The following is a 17,335-nucleotide window of genomic DNA, read 5'->3' on the forward strand; positions in this document are numbered from 1 at the left end:
TTATTAAAATGTGAAAGAACTCAAAAGATAATAAACAAGTTATCAGAAAACTGAGCAAAGACACCACGAATAGGTATTTAACAGAAGAAACAAATGATCCATAAACATATGAAAAGTTATTCAACCCTACTTATTACCAGGGAACTACCAATCAAAACCACCTTGAGATACCATTTCTCAGGCATCAGATTGGCAAAAATTTTCATCAGTATGAAATGTTGAAGAGGATATGGAAATACCCGAAATCCAAACACCCATTAACATCAGAACAGGTTATTAAATCATGAAATATTCATACAATGAAATATAATATGAAGCAGTGAGGGCAAATAGCAGCACTTCATCCGCAGGAAAGAAGCTCAAAATACACCTTCAACAGGATAATTAAAGAATACCACCTATGATTCTCTTTATAATAAGTTTAAAAACAGGCTCAACTCGGAGTTCCCGTTGTGGCGTAGGGGTTAACGAATCCGACTAGGAACCATCAAGTTACGGGTTTGATCCCTGGCCTTGCTCAGTGGATTAAGGATCTGGCGTTGCCGTGAGCTGTGGTGTAGGTCACAGATGCAGCTCGGATCCCGTGTTGCTGTGGCTCTGGTGTAGACCAGTGGCTACAGCTCCAATTAGACCCCTAGCCTGGGAACCTCCATATGCCATGGGAGCGGCCCTAGAAAAGACAAAAAAAAAAAACAGGCTCAACTAAACAATATCTCATACACCACCCCAAGATATCACCCCAATCCAAGCCACCACCCTCTCTCTCTCACACAGCTAAATCCAACAGTCCTCTTCCTGATCTCCCTGCTTCCTCCTTCTAACACCCAGACAGAGGGATCATTCTCAAATGTAAGCTAGGGTAGGTTGTCCTTCACCCAAAACCTACCTTAGCCCCCCTTGTCCCTCAGAGTAAAGCAAAGAATCCATAAACCAGCCCACTGGGCCCTGTGTGGCACAGCTCTCACCACTCTCCTATTATTCTCCCTCATTCAAGCCACAAGGAACCCCTGCTATTCCTTAAGTTGGCCAAGCTTTCAAATCTCCTTCATGTCAAGAGTATAGATGTCACCACACTAGAGAGGCTCACTGGGACTACCCCATAGAAAGTAGAAAGCCTCACCCCTCGTCTCTCAGAACTCCCCTTCCCCTTACCTTCTTATCATTCTCCATGCAATCGCCATCTGTCTTATTGTCTGTCCTCACTCACTAGAATAAAAGCTCCATGTGGGAAGAATTTTTACCTGTTTCGCTTCCTATTATACTCTCAGCATCTAAGAGAAACCTGAGTAAGAGTTTCATAGTATTTGATAACACGCTTTTTACAAAACTGCTCTTTAAACAATAAGCACTTGCTGTAACACTGATACATATTTTGGGGAGTTCCTGACATGGCTCAGTGGTAACGAATCTAACCACTATCCATGAGGACGTGAGTTCGATGCCTGGCCTCGCTCAGTGGGTTAAAGATCTGGCGTTGCCATGAGCTGTGGTGTAGGCCACAGATGCGTCTTGGATCCTGAGTTGCTGTAGCTGTGGTATAGGCCAGCAGCTGAAGCTCCAATTCTACCCCTAGCCTGGGAACCTCCATATGCTGCAGGTGGAGCCCTAAAAAGACAAAAAAAAAAAAGTATTTTGATTTATAAGATTATAGATTGTGTCTTTTCATAAGCAGGCATGAAAAGGCAAACTAAATATTATCAAAATATATATCAAGTACCTGTATCAAATAAAATATCAAGCACTTCCTCCAAATGTAAACCATTTATTCCAAAGGGAGGCAAAGAAAGAGCTAAGAATCCAATTTGTAAGAAATTAAAAACCGATTTTAAAGCAATCAAGGAAAACCAAGTATGTCAGACTTTTACAAAGCAAAACTGAAATTAAGCTATCATTTGAATCCCATACCGCCAAGTAGATTAACATACTCTTGCTGTCAGGCTAAAAGCTAAAGTAGAAAGCATTTCCTAACTCAGCAAAACAAGCATTCACTACTTGCCAAGCCAAGAGGGAAACCAAAGGGCAAAGAGTGCAGGCCAGGAGGAAATCTCAAGGATCATCTGGTATTAGCCCCTTCGTTTTTGCAAAAAAAGAAACTGAGGACCTGTAATGACTTGTGGGAACTCAAAAGTGCTCCGTGTCAAAACCAGCAATAACAAAGTAACACTGGAAGCAAAAAAAAAAAAAAAACTTTGTTCAGCTGTGATCCTTGCTATAGCAGAATTCAGCTTTTATAGAATTAGAGACAAAATACATCTCCATGGAAACAATATTCCCAAGTACACAAGTGAGGCTGAGAAGTCTGTTTTCTACGCAGTCTTCAGACCCTAAGTCTTCACAGAGGACTGGGGGTGAGGAGATACTGAAAAGGGCAGAGTTTGACAACTAGACAAGTCTGGATTCCGATTCTGGCTCTACCTGAAACAAGGAAGATCCTACTTGATCCCAGTCAATCTTACCCCACAAGCCCAGTTTTTATCACCGAAATGGGGATTATTAAGACCTACCTTCTGAAGCTCCCGTTGTGGCTCAATGGTTAACGAATCCGTCTAGGAACCATGAGGTTGCGGGTTCAATCCCTGGACTCGTTCTGTGGGTTAACGATCCGGCGTTGCCGTGAGCTGTGGTGTAGGTCGCAGACGCAGCCTGGATCCCAAGTTGCTGTGGTTGTGGCATAGGCCGGCGACTACAGCTCCGATTAGACCCCTAGCCTGGGAACCTCCATATGCCACAGGTGCAGCCCTAAAAAGACAAAAAAAAAAAAAAAAAAAAAAAAAAAAGCCCTCCCTTCTAAGTTTGTCAATAATGCAGAAGTCATCTGCTTAAGGGATTCATAATTTGTGGCTAATGAATGCAGGCTTTCTGACAATGTATTCATAATTGCATAATGCGCAATAAGAATTGCCACCACTGACTGCCTCTGCTCCCTGTTTCACAATTAACATATTACCAACAGACTAGCTTATAACTGGAATTCTACTAAGAACAAAGGGACATTGATGTTGACCTTGCTACCGATAGAAACTTATCCATCAGTTGACAGCAGCCAGTAGGTGCTACTTGTTTGAGGTAAAATAAAAGGTTGCTTAAGATTACTTTTAAGATGTAAAAACGGGTGATCTATTTCGGACTACAAAGTCATGAAGCCTGTTCAGTTACACCTCCTCAAACCTGGAAGGGATCTCATAGGGCATCTCGTAGAGCAAGAATCCTCTCCTCAGTATATGAGATCATATTAGAGGACCAGCTTCTACTTTAAAGGCTTCTAGTTTAAACTAGGCTCTCACTCAAACAGGTAACAGTTTATTACATTTTTTGATCTTATTTATTTATTTATTTATTTTTGCTTTTTAGGGCTGCACTTGCATATGGAGGTTCCCAGGGTAGGGGTCAAATCCAAGCTACAGCTGCTGGCCTACACCACAGCCACAACAATGCCAGATCCGAGCTGCATCTTCCACCTACACCACAGCTCACAGCAACTCGGGATCTTTTAACCCACTGAGTGGGGCCAGGGATTGAACCCGAATCCTCATGGATGCTAGTCAGGCTCATTACCACTGAGCTTACATTTTCTGATCCTTCTAATCATCAGAAAGGGCTCTTTTTTCTTTCGAACCCTCTTAGAATAGGCAGGTAATGAAAAAGTGAATGATAATAACTAATAAATGCTGCCGCACATCCACATACTTTTAGAAATAAAAATCTTTAAGAATGGTTTTCATCTGGGGGTAAGAAAGGATATTCCATTTAATAACAAATCCATAACTTAAAAGTCAAGTTTCAAAAACACATCCTGAAGTTTATGCTTACATTTGCATGACTAAATACTAGGTCTTAGAAGCTCTGCCTTAATAATATATAAAACACAAAGGAAACATACCTGGGATGATATCATTGATATGCAAGAGAATTGTACTTTCAACACTTGCAAAACTACAAAGCTGTACTCCATCAAATCTTCCATCCCAGTTGCCAATAGGATTATCCTAGAAATTAAATAATAAACTTTAAAACCCTCAATAAAATATAAATATGAAAAGTCTTTTTTGTCCATAAAGGGATCCTCAAAAAAATGAGATCTAAGAATAGTTAAGTCACAGTAAACCCACAGATGAGCAAGGGATTAAAAGTATTTGTCATACTTTACTGAACAATAAGTACTAGTCTATATAATCGCATCCATTTGCAAAGAAAGATGTATTAACCATACAGTTTTGTGCAGAAATCTGCCCCTAATTAACCCTAGTTTGTTCTAATCACTCCTTTCCATTCCCTGTGCACTTAAACCCTCAAGTTAAACTCCTCTGTGCCTTTGTGTAGACAGAAAGTCTTTTTTTTTTCAATTGGTCTTTTGCCATGTTATGGGTATGCAAGAATTGCCTCCAAGGAATTACTGTCACGGCTCAGCAGTTAACAAACCTGAGGACGTGGGTTCAATCCCTGGTCTTGCTCAGTGGGTTAAGGATCCAGCGTTGCCATGAGCTATGGTGTAGGTCGAAGATGCGGCTTGGATCCCGAGTTGCTGTGGCTGTAGTGTAGGCTGGCAGCTACAGCTCCAAGTAGAACCCTAGCCTGGGAACCTCCATATGCCACGGGGGCAGCTCTAAAAAGCCAAAAAAAAAAAAAAAAAAAAAAAAAGAAGAAGAATTAAGAATTGCCTCCAAAATGGAGAGGTTTATATTAACTATTCTATTTTCCAAAGCAGCACCCACTTGTACAGTGCTGTTCATGGAGCGAGACAAAGAGATGGCCCACTCAGACGACTGCCCTGAGCACCAACACACAAAACGTTCGAGTGTCACTGGAAAGAGGAGATGAAGACGATCGCCTTTGCCAGAACTTTCCTTGCAAGGGGTGCGCTAGAGGGGTTTGGAATGAATGCTCGCACCGGCCAGCTGGAGGACAGACAGAGGCAGGGGGAGACACTGGCGGTGTAACCTCAAGGCCACCCACCCCAAGTAAACAAGTTGCTCCCACAACTAAGGAGGGGACAGCCTAAAGGGCTTTTGCCAAGTTTGAGGCCCAAATGACCCAAAGCCACAGGAAACTAACCCCAGTAACCAAGAGCCCTTTTGCCAACCCTCCCTCCCGCCAGCCCACAGCCTCTTCTCTGAACAAATTCTGAACATCTAAAGAATATTTAAATATTCTCTATTTCTAGCTATCCCGGGGCCTCACATGTTTTACTCTGGCTCTAACTCTTTCGCATGGTAGATGCGCTATAAATGCCTATCTAAACGACCCAGTAATGTTTGTCTAATGAATGGATATCAAATAGAATTTCCTAGAATTTCCAAGCACAGGGGAAGAGAAACTTAGGCAAGAACAAGCATATCCTATCAAAAAGTGTGCCTGGGTGATCACTAAAAACATCATGAGTCTATTACTCACATCCTCCCTCATCCGAGTCTTTAATAATTCCCTATGAATTTCCTTCATTACACCCAACAGAGTCCTGTCCAGTTTTCAGTCAATGATTACCATGGGCTCAAGCCTTGTTCTCCTCCTCATCTTAATCCCACGGGTACTGCTCAATCTGCCCTATGGGGATGTATCCATTATTAACAAATATGACTGTAGGTCACATTAAAAATGAGTGATACAAATGAACAGACAAGGACTGTACGATTCCACGTCTATGGCACCTAGAATCAGCAAATGCACAGACACAGGAAGCAGGATACTGGCTGAGAGGAGTGAGTGATGGAGCATTACTGCTTGGTGGGTACAGGGCTTTAGTTTGGGGTGAAGTAAAAGTTCTGGAGATGAATGGGGTGATGGATGCACCGCAATGCAAATGTGCTCAGTGTCTGAACTGTCCCCTTCGAAAGGTGTAAAATGGTCAGTTTTATGTCACATGTATTTTACCACCATATAAAATTTGTTGAGTGACTTACATCCTAAGAAAACATTCGAATTGTCTTTTCCACTAAAGGAATGTGCTTCTCTGTAAATGATTTTTACACACGACTCATTAAAATCAGATCAGCCAATAAAATCCGACAACGTATTATAAAAAGAGAAACAGATTCCAAAAAAAAAAAATCCTTTTAAAAACAAAGAAAAATAAGGTATCATGTGATATATTTGGGCGGGGTTTTCTTGTTTATTGGTCAGCCATCACAGAGCAAATTTAAAGATTGAAAACGTTATTCCAATTTATTCCAACTGGAAAAATCGGGGAGTGTAATTTTACAGCTAGACTCCTGTCTCATATCACTCTTCCTTTATACTGAAGATAAATTAGAACCTGTTCTTTCAATTACTACAAATTAGTCCATTTTAAATATCCCAAATGTTTAGTTTGTACCTAGATTGGTCATAAAACTAACAGATACAGTCAGAAAGATATTATCATCCAAAAGTTTCTTACCATATCCACACCAACAAAATATCCTAAGCTTTCTTTGCCTGGCAAAACATCACAGAAGATAACCGTTCCAGATTCTATAGTTTCTCCAAGCTTCAAAGAAACTCTGGAGTTTATTTCCAGAGGGGGAAGTTCAACCTGCATTGTGTCCACTGGCCCTGCAAAATCACTCTCCAGTCCAGGGTCATCGTCGTCTATGATTTCTAGCTTGTCCAACGCAACAAATACTCCACAATCTTCATCGCACTGAAAAAGCTGCTTCCCTTGATATATCCCATCAGTGAAACCTTGGCCACGACCTTCTTCCTAGTTTTGAAATAAAAGGAAAAAAAATGACCAACAGATAGACAGAGAAAGATGAGCTCTTGAGAAAAGAGATCCACTCTGGGGACTTCAGAGAAAAATTCTAAATGACATATAAGGAACATAATTATTAGCAGCTGCTGTTGAATTTAGGGTGTTTAAAAAATAAGGAAGAAACTATCTGAGGCTGAAATAAAATTCCTAGACAATTTCAAGTCATAACTCTACTGTGAGAGAGCTGGGCTGGATTCTATATTGTTATTTTAACAAAAAGTTGTATCATTAAAAAAAGATTTATTTAACATAACACTAATGATAGCTTCATTTATTGAGTGCCAACTATGCCAGCCACCATACTATATCCTGAAGCAATGTATCATAAAAACACTGCAAGTTGTGTACTAATAATACTATTTTACAGATGAAGAAGCAGATTTAGACAAGGAGCTTGGTTAAATAATCTGGTAACCCTGCTAGTAAATGGCATAGCTGAGACTCAACCCTCCAATTGTTTTTATAATTGCTGCTTTAAAAATTAAATCAAAAAGCAAACAAGGCATGAAATTCTATTTGCAAAAATGCCAAAATGTAAGTGACATTTAAGTTCCTGAAAACTGATATTAATTTTGGAAACATATCACAGAGTTCATGTTTCTTTTTTCAGTAGAAACAAATTTCAAGATGATTTTCATGTATATTATCAAGGACAACTATCAGCACGTTGAAAATGCTGCAACTTATTTAAAAAAATATATATACACACATAAACAAATTTCATTACTTAATAGTACACATTAAGAAAAACTGTGTACAGGATAATGTCCCTGGAAAATTAATAATTTTGTTAAGTGATTAACTCATTTATAATTGGTAGAGTTCTTTTTGGGGGCCACATACCCAAGGCATGTGGAAATTCCCAGGCCAGGGATAGAACCCGCACTACAGCAGTGACAACACTGGATCCTTTACCTCTAGACCACCAGGGAACTTTGGTAGAGTTCATTTTTAACATTCAATGTTAAAATTTCTAAGACATGAAAATCTTCAGTAAGTACATGATCTATTTTGCATTATTTCCTACTGTAGTAGTTTTAAAAGTTTTCAATGCAAAATTTTTGCATCATCTCATTTTACCATTAGAAAGTAAATCTTAGGATTATTAATATTAAAAATTACAGAAGATTTATGGGAAAATGTATTTTGTATTTAAAAGGGGAAAAAAGTCAGAATGGCCATCAAACAATAAATGCTGGAGAGGGCATAGAGAAAAGAACCCTCCTACACTGTTCAGAATGTAAATTGGTACAACTGCTATGGAAAACAGTATGGAGGTTCCTCAAAAAACTAAAACTAGAACAACCATATGATCCAGAAATCCCACTCCTAGGCATATATTTGGAGCAAACTATAATTTGAAAACATGCATGCACATCATAGTTCATTGCAACCATATTTACAATAGCCAAGACATAGGAGCAACCTAAATGCCCCTCGACAGAGGAATGGATGAAGAAGATGTGGTACATATATACAATGGAATATTACTCGGCCATAAAAAAGAATGAAATAATGTCATTTGTGGCAACATGGGTGGACCTAAAGATTTTCATACTAAGTGAAGTAAGTTTGATAGAGAAAGACAAATACCATACAGAACCACTTATATGTGGAGTTTTTAAAAATGATAGAAATGAATTTATTTATAGAACAGAAACAGACTCACATGACTTTGGAAACAAATTTATGGTTACCAAAGGGAAAGGGTGGGGTGGGGGGAGGGATGCATGGGAGGATGGGCAAATGCACATTTTTTTGTAGATGCAGTGGATGGTCAACAGGGACCTGCTGTATAGCACAGGGAAATCTATTCACTGTTCTGTGATAACCTACATGGGAGTGGATACGTGTACATGTATGGCTGAATCACTTTGCTGTACAGCAGAAATCATCACAACATTGTAAATCAACTTACTTCAATAAAATTAAATTTAAAAAACGAGTAAAAAGGGAAAAAATACATGTATGCACACACAGACCCATATAAACACACACAGTGCCCACTAAAATGGTGTAATCAAACTTACCAGTAATTCTACTCCAAAGAATATTCCCGATACTGTCCTCTCTGCTAATAAGGGTCCTCTGAAGCGCACAACTCCAGGAAATTTCTCTTCCCCAGATCTCAGCTGGACTTTCACAGGGCAGCCCACATCTATTTGGAGGCCTTTACTGAGTCTGTTTCTGTTTTTAAACAGGCTGAACCTCTCTTCACAATTGGTAATTGCCAAAAGTAACTCTGTGAATTTTTCATTTATTTCTACAATATCCTTTTCATCAACAAACAGAACTGCATGTGGTGGCTCTAAAATTTTTAATCCAATCTGACTTTTCTTGCCTTTTGCAGAAGGAATCCTCGAATGCCCCAGAGAACGGTCTTGGATATACTGTCCTATACTCCCTTTTGGTACTTTAAGGAGCTTTTGCGTTTGTTTGTCTGTAACACTGCATTCTTGAAGAAGCAAATAAAAAATCCGCTCTTCCCAGTAGGGTGAAGTAACTTTTTCTTGGCTCCATAAGCCCGAACTCATTGTGATATTAACTCCAGAACATTAACTCAAAAGAAAGGGAACTACTAAGTGTGTAGCAAAACCGCAAAAGGTAAATTCACAGGCGGCCCCAAAGCATGTTTTTAGCAATTTGGTGTCCATGCTGTAAAAAAACAGCAAATCAAAATGCCTGCAGGACAAGCAAAAAGAACCTTTACACTTCACTCAACAGGAGCTAAAATCAAGGTTAAAGACTTTTTAAATTCTTTCTACTAATAAAACACACACACACTAATGACATACTTCCAAAAATACCTTAAAAGGTTAAAAGACACACAATATTACTTGTATCTGCTGTAATCTTACATATTCAGTTAAGGAGATTCAACCGTAAATTACCTCCAAAGATAATACAGTATGTTTGTTTCCAAGGCACTGAAATTTATGAACTCAAATTCTGGTAAAAGATAACGATACATATACACACATATATATTGACATTTTTAAACTTCAAAAGGTAGAATCTTTAATAGATCCTGTCTAATGAATAAGCTGCTGTATTGGGGCAAAATGCACAAATTAGAAAGGTATTATTTCTGTACGCGTGGTTTAGCCAAAAAATCATCCATCATAATTATTATATTGAACATTTTTATCAATAAAAATATCATAAAATGACATTCTGAAAGTTCAGCCATAATTCATTTATCTGTGTGCCATATTTTGATAACTGAACATTTCACCTAACTCAGTTTCATGTCCTTAATCTTGTATATTTTGTCCTTAGACAGGCAAATGTTAATCATATTAATCACAGCTATCATTTAATTTTTCTCAATCCTAAATATCGGATCTTATAAATCTGATTATATTAAAGATATCTTAAAAATCAATTTGTAGCCATCAAAACATGGACTACAAAAAAATAGAACTGGAGTTCCTATTGCGGCTCAGTGGAAACAAATCCGACTAGTATCCACGAGAATGCAAGTTCGATCCCTGGCCTTGCTCAGTGGGTTAAGGATCTGGTGTTGCTGTGAGCCATGGTATAGGTCACAGACACGGCTCAGATTTGGAGCTGCTGTGGCTGTGGTGGCACAGGCCAGTAGGTGCAGCTCCGATTCGAACCCTAGCCTGGGAACTTCCATATGCTGCACCTGTAGCCCTAAAGAAAAGAAAAAAAAAGGAACTGCAATACAGTATCAAATGCCACAATTTCAACTATGTATACTACAAAGGAATACACAAAAGATTATTTCTTTTTCAGTTACAAATGTTCATTTAAAATGTTTACAAGAATACTAATCTTTCACAATTAAAATACCCTTTTGCAACCCTACCTGAATCACTGGTTTAAAACTATACAATTCCATCAATTCAAGTTACTTTAATTCATCAAGTTAATTCTGAAAACAACAGCTCTTACGTATGCTCTGTCACATGAAGAGCCTATCTGGTTTCTTAATACGGCACTTATTCCACCCTCTTTGAGGTAGAGAGATCCATTTCCATTATTCTGGGTAACAGCAGCAGATGATAGCACTATCATATTTACCTATTTTATTCTTGTTATTAAAAAATAAATACTCCTATAAATACTCCTGAAACTAAAGAGCCAAATTTTAAGTTTAATCACTTAACTTAATGATTAAATACATAATGTGGCAAATCTATACACAGAATAATATTTTAGAACAAACTGGCAGATAATGAGGTTCTCTAAAAAGATAGCCTTTTTTTTTTTTGCTTTTTACGGCCACACTGGCAGCGTATGGAGGTTCCCAAGCTAGGGGTCTAATCAGAGCCATAGCTGCCGGCCACAGCAACACAGGATCCAAGCCACGTTTGCGACCTACACCATAGCTCACAGCAACTCCGGATCCCTAACCCACTAAGCGAGGCCAGGGATCCAACATGCAACCTCATGGTTCCTAGTCGGATTCATTTCTGCTGTGCCACGACAGGATAGCATTTTTTAAAGTCTGTGTCTTTCCAAGCCAGAATGAGACATGAAGATTACCCAAGACAGGGTAAGGGGCTTGGCACCACCTCAAACCAATAGTACTGAAATATATGCACAGTATTTAGTGGGCACGGGCAGCAAGAAGTGGTTCTCCCTCTATACTTTTTCTCTTTTTTTTATAACGCGTTTGTCTTATTTCCACTTGAGGGCACTGTCTACTTGGGCAGCAACAGGATCAATTTATATTTGCCACTTACATAAGACACCTGTGGGAACTCCTATCTTGGCACCAGATAAACAAAACCCCTCATGAAGGCTACCCAAATGGCAACCCAAACCTTAATTTGGCTCTATTCCTTGAAAAATCCCCAAAGGAAGTATTCGTTCTGGCTGACCAAAATACTTCCTAAATGTCAGCATTTCTCAACAAGGAAACAGCCTCATTTTTACCTTGATCATTGAATCATCAACTCGAATAGAAATGATTACATATGACCTTCCGAATGCAAAGATGTCTGTTACTTTGGTAAGAGGCTTTACATGTGTGCTTTCTGAGTTCCTGCGTCTGCCTTCCATAGACATATAGACTATAGTTTTCCCTTTCCATCAGCCATTTCCTGTGGTTTCCTGTAACAGGCATTTGACTTCTTTTACGGCCTTTCTGCTTTCCAACTTACTACTTCTAATCAGTTCTGAGAAGCCAGGGGATAAAATATGTTTGTTAGGAAAAAAAAAAAAAAACAATAAAAAGAGGAGTACATAACTTCTGAACGGGTCTTTTAGGAGTACCATTAGGCCTTATTGCACGGACATTATTTTAGTTGCTCCCAGAAGGATGAAATAGCCAAAAAGCAACTCCGAGGAGTGCCCATTGTGGCTCAGTGGTAACGAACCCAACTAGTAGTATCCATGAGGACGTGAGTTTGATCCCTGACCTCAATCAGTGGGTTAAGGATCTGGCATTGCCGTGAGCTGTGGTGTAGGTCAAAGACACAGCTCGGATCTGGCGTTGCTGTATGGCTGTGATGTAGGCTGGCAGTTGTAGCTCCAATTCGACCCCTAGCCTGGGAACTTCCACATGCTGCAGGTGCGGTCCTTAAAAAAAGAAAAAAAGCAACTCCTAAACAAGTGAAGGTGTTTTGTTCTCTTTATTTATTTTTTGGTTGTCTTTTTAGGGCCACACCCTCCGCATATGGAGGGTCCCAGGCTAGGGGCTGAATCAGAGCTGTAGCTGCCGCAGCAATGCCAGATCCTTAACCCACTGAGCAAGGCCAGGGATCGAACCTGAGACCTCATGGATATTAGTCGGGTTCATTACCACTAAGCCAGGACAGGAACTCCTGTTCTCTTTAAAACATATTTAAATACTTTTGGCCAAGAACTGTTTTTTAAGTATGGCAATTCTATTTTGAAAAGAAAAATGTTTAATTCCCACAAATTATATCTTCAAATATTAACAAATTCCCTGAATCTTAATAATTACCTGCCAGCAACTCCTGTGCTATTGGTTCTCTAGCTTGACCATCCACATCACAAATTAAAATAAAAACCAGTGCTAATGGAATATTACCAAGACAAAACTAAATTATAATATGTAAGGCATTAGGACATGCTATTTTTTTTTTTTTTTTTTGTCTTTTGTTGTTGTTGTTGTTGCTATTTCTTGGGCCGCTCCCGCGGCATATGGAGGTTCCCAGGCTAGGGGTTGAATCGGAGCTGTAGCCACCGGCCTACGCCAGAGCCACAGCAACGTGGGATCCGAGCCGCGTCTGCAACCTACACCACAGCTCACGGCAACGCCGGATCGTTAACCCACTGAGCAAGGGCAGGGACCGAACCCGCAACCTCATGGTTCCTAGTCGGATTCGTTAACCACTGCCCCACGACGGGAACTCCCAGGACATGCTATTTTAAATGAATTTAATTACAAAAGTGGTTTTTTGCAAATCATGTAGGAGATGGTCCACAGCAAAATATGATATAACCACTTTAGTTTATAAAAGTTGGGGGCAATTTAATAAGTTATTTAATAAGGAGTTCCTGTCTTGGCATAGTGGAAACAAACCCGATTAGGAACCATGAGGTTGCAGGTTCGATCCCTGGCCTCACACAGTGTGTTGAGAGGATCTGGCATTGCCGTGAGCTGTGGTGTAGGTCCAGACACGGCTCGGATCTGGCATTGCTGTGGCTGTGGTGTAGGCTGGCAGCTGTAGCTCTAATTAGACCCCTAGCCTGGGAACCTCCACATGCTGCTGGTGCGGCCCTAAAAGGACAAAAATAAATAAATAGATAAAATAAGTTGGAGTTCCTGTCGTGGCTCAGTGGCTAACAAATCCGACTAGGAACCATGAGGTTGCGGGTTCGATCCCTGGCCTTGCTCAGCGGGTTAACAATTCGGCGTTGCCATGAGCTTTGGTGTAGATCGCAGACACAGCTCGGATCCCGAGTTGCTGTGGCTCTGGCGAAGGCCGGCGGCCACAGCTCCGATTCGACCCCTAGCCTGGGAACCTCCATATGTCGCAGAAGCGGCCCAAGAAATGGCAAAAAGACAAAAAAATAAAAATTAAAAAAATAAGTTATTTAAGAATTGTATTTTAAAGTGAACTACATAAGGAGCAGTAACTTTTTTCTAACTTGCCTTAGCACAAGTAGGAGTGAGATTAAACTCATTAACAGGATAGGTCATGTTAGACAACTAAAACAGCCAAAGCAAAAGTTACAAAATATTTAAAAAGCATTATCCAAAAATAAAAAGGATGTGGTCTTTCCTCTTTTGGAAAGAATACATTAAAAAAGAAAAAATGGGAGTTTCTGTCGTGGCGCAGTGGTTAACGAATCCGACTAGGAACCATGAGGTTGCGGGTTCGGTCCCTGCCCTTGCTCAGTGGGTTAACAATCCGGCCTTGCCGTGAGCTGTGGTGTAGGTTGCAGACGTGGCTCGGATCCCACGTTGCTGTGGCCCTGGCGTAGACTGGTGGCTATGGCTCCGATTAGACCCCTAGCCTGGGAACCTCCATATGCCGCGGGAGCGGCCCAAGAAATGGCAAAAAGACCGAAAAAAAAAAAAAAAAAAGAAAAAATGAAAATAAAAAAGAATAGATTTGGAATACCATATTAAAAATTGATTCTCCTCATTGCAACTGATAGAGCAAGTTGCATGGGGAACTTTACGGCTCTACCAGAGGTTTATAAGACAACAAATTTAATGATCATTAATATATCAGTCAGCTCACACCACAGCAAAATACACTAATAGCAACTTTCCTCCCACTATAGGAATGAATATAATGCCAACATTCTTCTCTCAGTGGGATATGCCCAACAGTTAAATTTTTTAAGTCTTAAGAAACCCAAGCAGGAAGTTCCCATTGTGGCTCAGGGGTAAGGAGCCCAACTGTATTCAGGAGGATTCCCTGGCCTTGCTCAGTGGGTTAAGGATCCAGCATTGCCAGGAGCTGTGGTGTAGGCTGGCAGCAGTAGCTCTGATTCGACCCCTAGCCTGGGAACTTCCATATGCCATAAGCATAGCCCTAAAAAAAGCGAAAAAAAAAAGAAACCCAAGCACCAAAAATTGACTCAAGACCAAGTAGGAAAGACTTACATCACGTTGTCAATGAGCTCTTTAACAACCAAGAAGGCTTGTTAGTTTGGTATTTTTAGGCACTCAGCACAATGTGAGACACTGAAAAATACATATGATTTAAGATATGACGGCTGTTCTCACTTGTGTTCTGTTACTACTTTCCAGGTCTGTTTAAAAATTACCTCTAACAATATACTGTACTTCACACTGAGCGCAAATGTATCACAAATGATTTATCTAAAAGTACTAAAGTACTTTTATCTAAAAGCACTAAATACCACAGTACTTATTTCACACCAGAAAATACCATAATATTTTTAACCCTAAAACCGTACTAAACAGGTCTTTTTTTTTTTTTTTTTTTAACAATATTTGAGATGAGGGTCACACAGATTTGAAAACAGATCTAGGAATCTAAGCTTGTTGTTATCTGGATTCTGAGTAAAGGAAAATTTAATTGTATTAAAATAAAGTCACTAAACCAAGATGAGGGTGAGAAGGCACGAATGTCAGCTTCCTATGAGCACAAAGAAAAGATCAAGAAATAAGTTCTGTGCAAAAAAAATTAAAGGTCCAACTTAGTTCTATAAGATAATATTTGGTACACATGAACACCATTAGCTACATAAAACTGACAAAGGTTAACTTATCCGGAAGATACAATGTCACGTTGATGCTCAAGTTATCGGGTTATTGTTGTTCAAAGAACATCACTCGAGAAAACAAAACCAGATGCAGTTGAATGACATTTTGCATCCCCTGAGATATCCCGACTTGTTCTAAAAAAAAAACCACAGGAAGCTATGTAAATCAGAATAAAAATTACAACACTAAAAAGCTGCCATCATTATAGATGGCAGAGAGGTGAGAAGGTCAGCGTGAATGCTAAAGAAGATAGGGCTTTTTCCAAATGCCTCTAGATTGCTGGAATTATTACCATTTTAGGAAAGAACATCTCTCACTTTCACGTGTTTATATTCCTGAACAGCAGAGATTCCACAACCAGAAAAGACACCGTCAGTTTTCATTTTCCTCATACCAACACTTCTCAACTGTAAATTCGAAAGTCCTTCATCTTTGTATTTCCACCGCCCACACAAGGGCCTGACAGTGTCAGACCTGCAGTTCATGCGAAATCAGTGAATGACTTGCTTCACTCAGGTGACAACAGTGAAAGGCAAAATTCCATTTCCTCGCCCTAACTGTTTAAGTGATTAAAAGCTTCTTTTCGGTTAAAAAAAAAAAGGAGAGAAGACTTACAGGAGTTGAGAGGATTTAATGATTTTTACCTAATTCCCTAGATAAACACTAATTCTAATTCTCTGGCTCACTGAAGTGATGGTCAATCTTTATACCACTTTATTGAGGAAAATTTTTACATTTATGAAAACAACTCGTTTTGAGGTTCACTTGAAACTGCGTTTCCCAGAGTCTCACACCGTGTCTGATGCCTATAAGATCACACTGAAAATCAAGAACAAAACACTAATAGTGTGATGAACTGGATAATTACTCTTGTCTCTCCTGTTAAAGACTTCCTTAAACAAAATCAATTTAGGCAGGCCAGATCACAAGAAATCGTTTTCACTGCCCGACTGTTGTTTATTTTGCATAACAAGTGCCCTGGTCTTATCAGCTCTTCGCAAAACTTAGCCTCCAAAAGAAGCCTTCTTCGAAAGAGTATTGTAAAATTTTCTAGCAGAACATTGGAGAATGTTCTGGGTGTTATCAACATTCACAGTACAGGAACTTCAACAAGAATTTCTAGCAAATCATTTTCTCCTAATACTGTGCTAGTTCAAATCCACCCACCACCCAGCAGGGAATTGGCAGGCTAAATTCTTAGGCCATTCAATCTACTTGGGGCGTGAGGGGGTGTGCAGAACTCCAACACTTGAATGAACACACATTTTCAAGGCCTGGATATTTCCTCCGGAGCCAAAGATGGCAAAAGGCACAATCTTAGCAAGATCCCTATTAACCTGAACGCAAAAGCAAGGCAGGGAATGCTCCTTAGCTGAGCTAAGCTCACAACTTTCCAGGGACCCTGGGGAGAAGAAGGGGACAGGAGTGATGGGGGCTGAGAGACTGAAAGGCTTGGTGGCTGGAAGATGACAACCATCCTAAAACATGCAAATGCCATGGGGTTGAACAGAAAAGATGCCAAGTACACGAATAACTGGGCAGCTGACCCGGCTGAGAACCAAACTCAGGAACACTATCTTCCCTCAAGACCTCACGCTTTCCCCCACAGACTGTTAATTTGACAATAAAGAAAAAAACAAAAACAAAAAGAAAGAAAAGAATGAATACCTTGCTTCAACAGAGCGCACCTTTCAACTAAAGAACTCCAGGTTGTTGTATAAAACCATCCTCACCCTGGAAAGGGGGAAACTGAAAGAAAAAGCACAACACGCCATTAAGGAGGCCAGAACCCCGACTGCTCTTCCTGGACGGGAGCCACAAACACCCTAAAACCGATCGACCGATACGCCCCAAAGCACCGATGTGACATATTACAGCCTAGGCTCTCGATGCCAACCCTGGCTGTCGGGAGCCGGCCAGTGGCC

General features: G+C 40.0%; 1 protein-coding gene across 13 annotated transcripts in view; it reads right to left on the bottom strand.

The window, feature by feature from the left end:
- Positions 1-17,335, bottom strand: part of CYLD (CYLD lysine 63 deubiquitinase) — a 60,149-nt gene that overhangs the window by 42,322 nt on the left and 492 nt on the right. For 3 of the 13 annotated variants that reach the window (XM_021094187.2, XM_021094185.2, XM_084960301.1), the window contains exons 2-4: positions 8,758-9,409; positions 6,374-6,676; positions 3,881-3,986 (exon numbers count right to left, since the gene is read on the bottom strand). In XM_021094187.2, coding sequence (XP_020949846.1) covers positions 3,881-3,986; positions 6,374-6,676; positions 8,758-9,261 — 913 coding nt within the window. In that variant the 5' untranslated portion in view covers positions 9,262-9,409. Of the gene's footprint in view, positions 1-3,880; positions 3,987-6,373; positions 6,677-8,757; positions 10,224-14,057; positions 14,865-17,078; positions 17,160-17,335 lie in introns of those variants that run through there. The other 10 variants (XM_021094190.2, XM_021094189.2, XM_021094193.2 and 7 more) reach the window with 6 other exon arrangements.

This window comes from Sus scrofa, chromosome 6 (assembly GCF_054392235.1).
Source record: "Sus scrofa isolate SSC_HxYL_T2T_F1_AM1 chromosome 6, Sscrofa_HxYL_maternal_Yorkshire_Landrace_v2.0, whole genome shotgun sequence".
NCBI lineage: Eukaryota > Metazoa > Chordata > Mammalia > Artiodactyla > Suidae > Sus > Sus scrofa.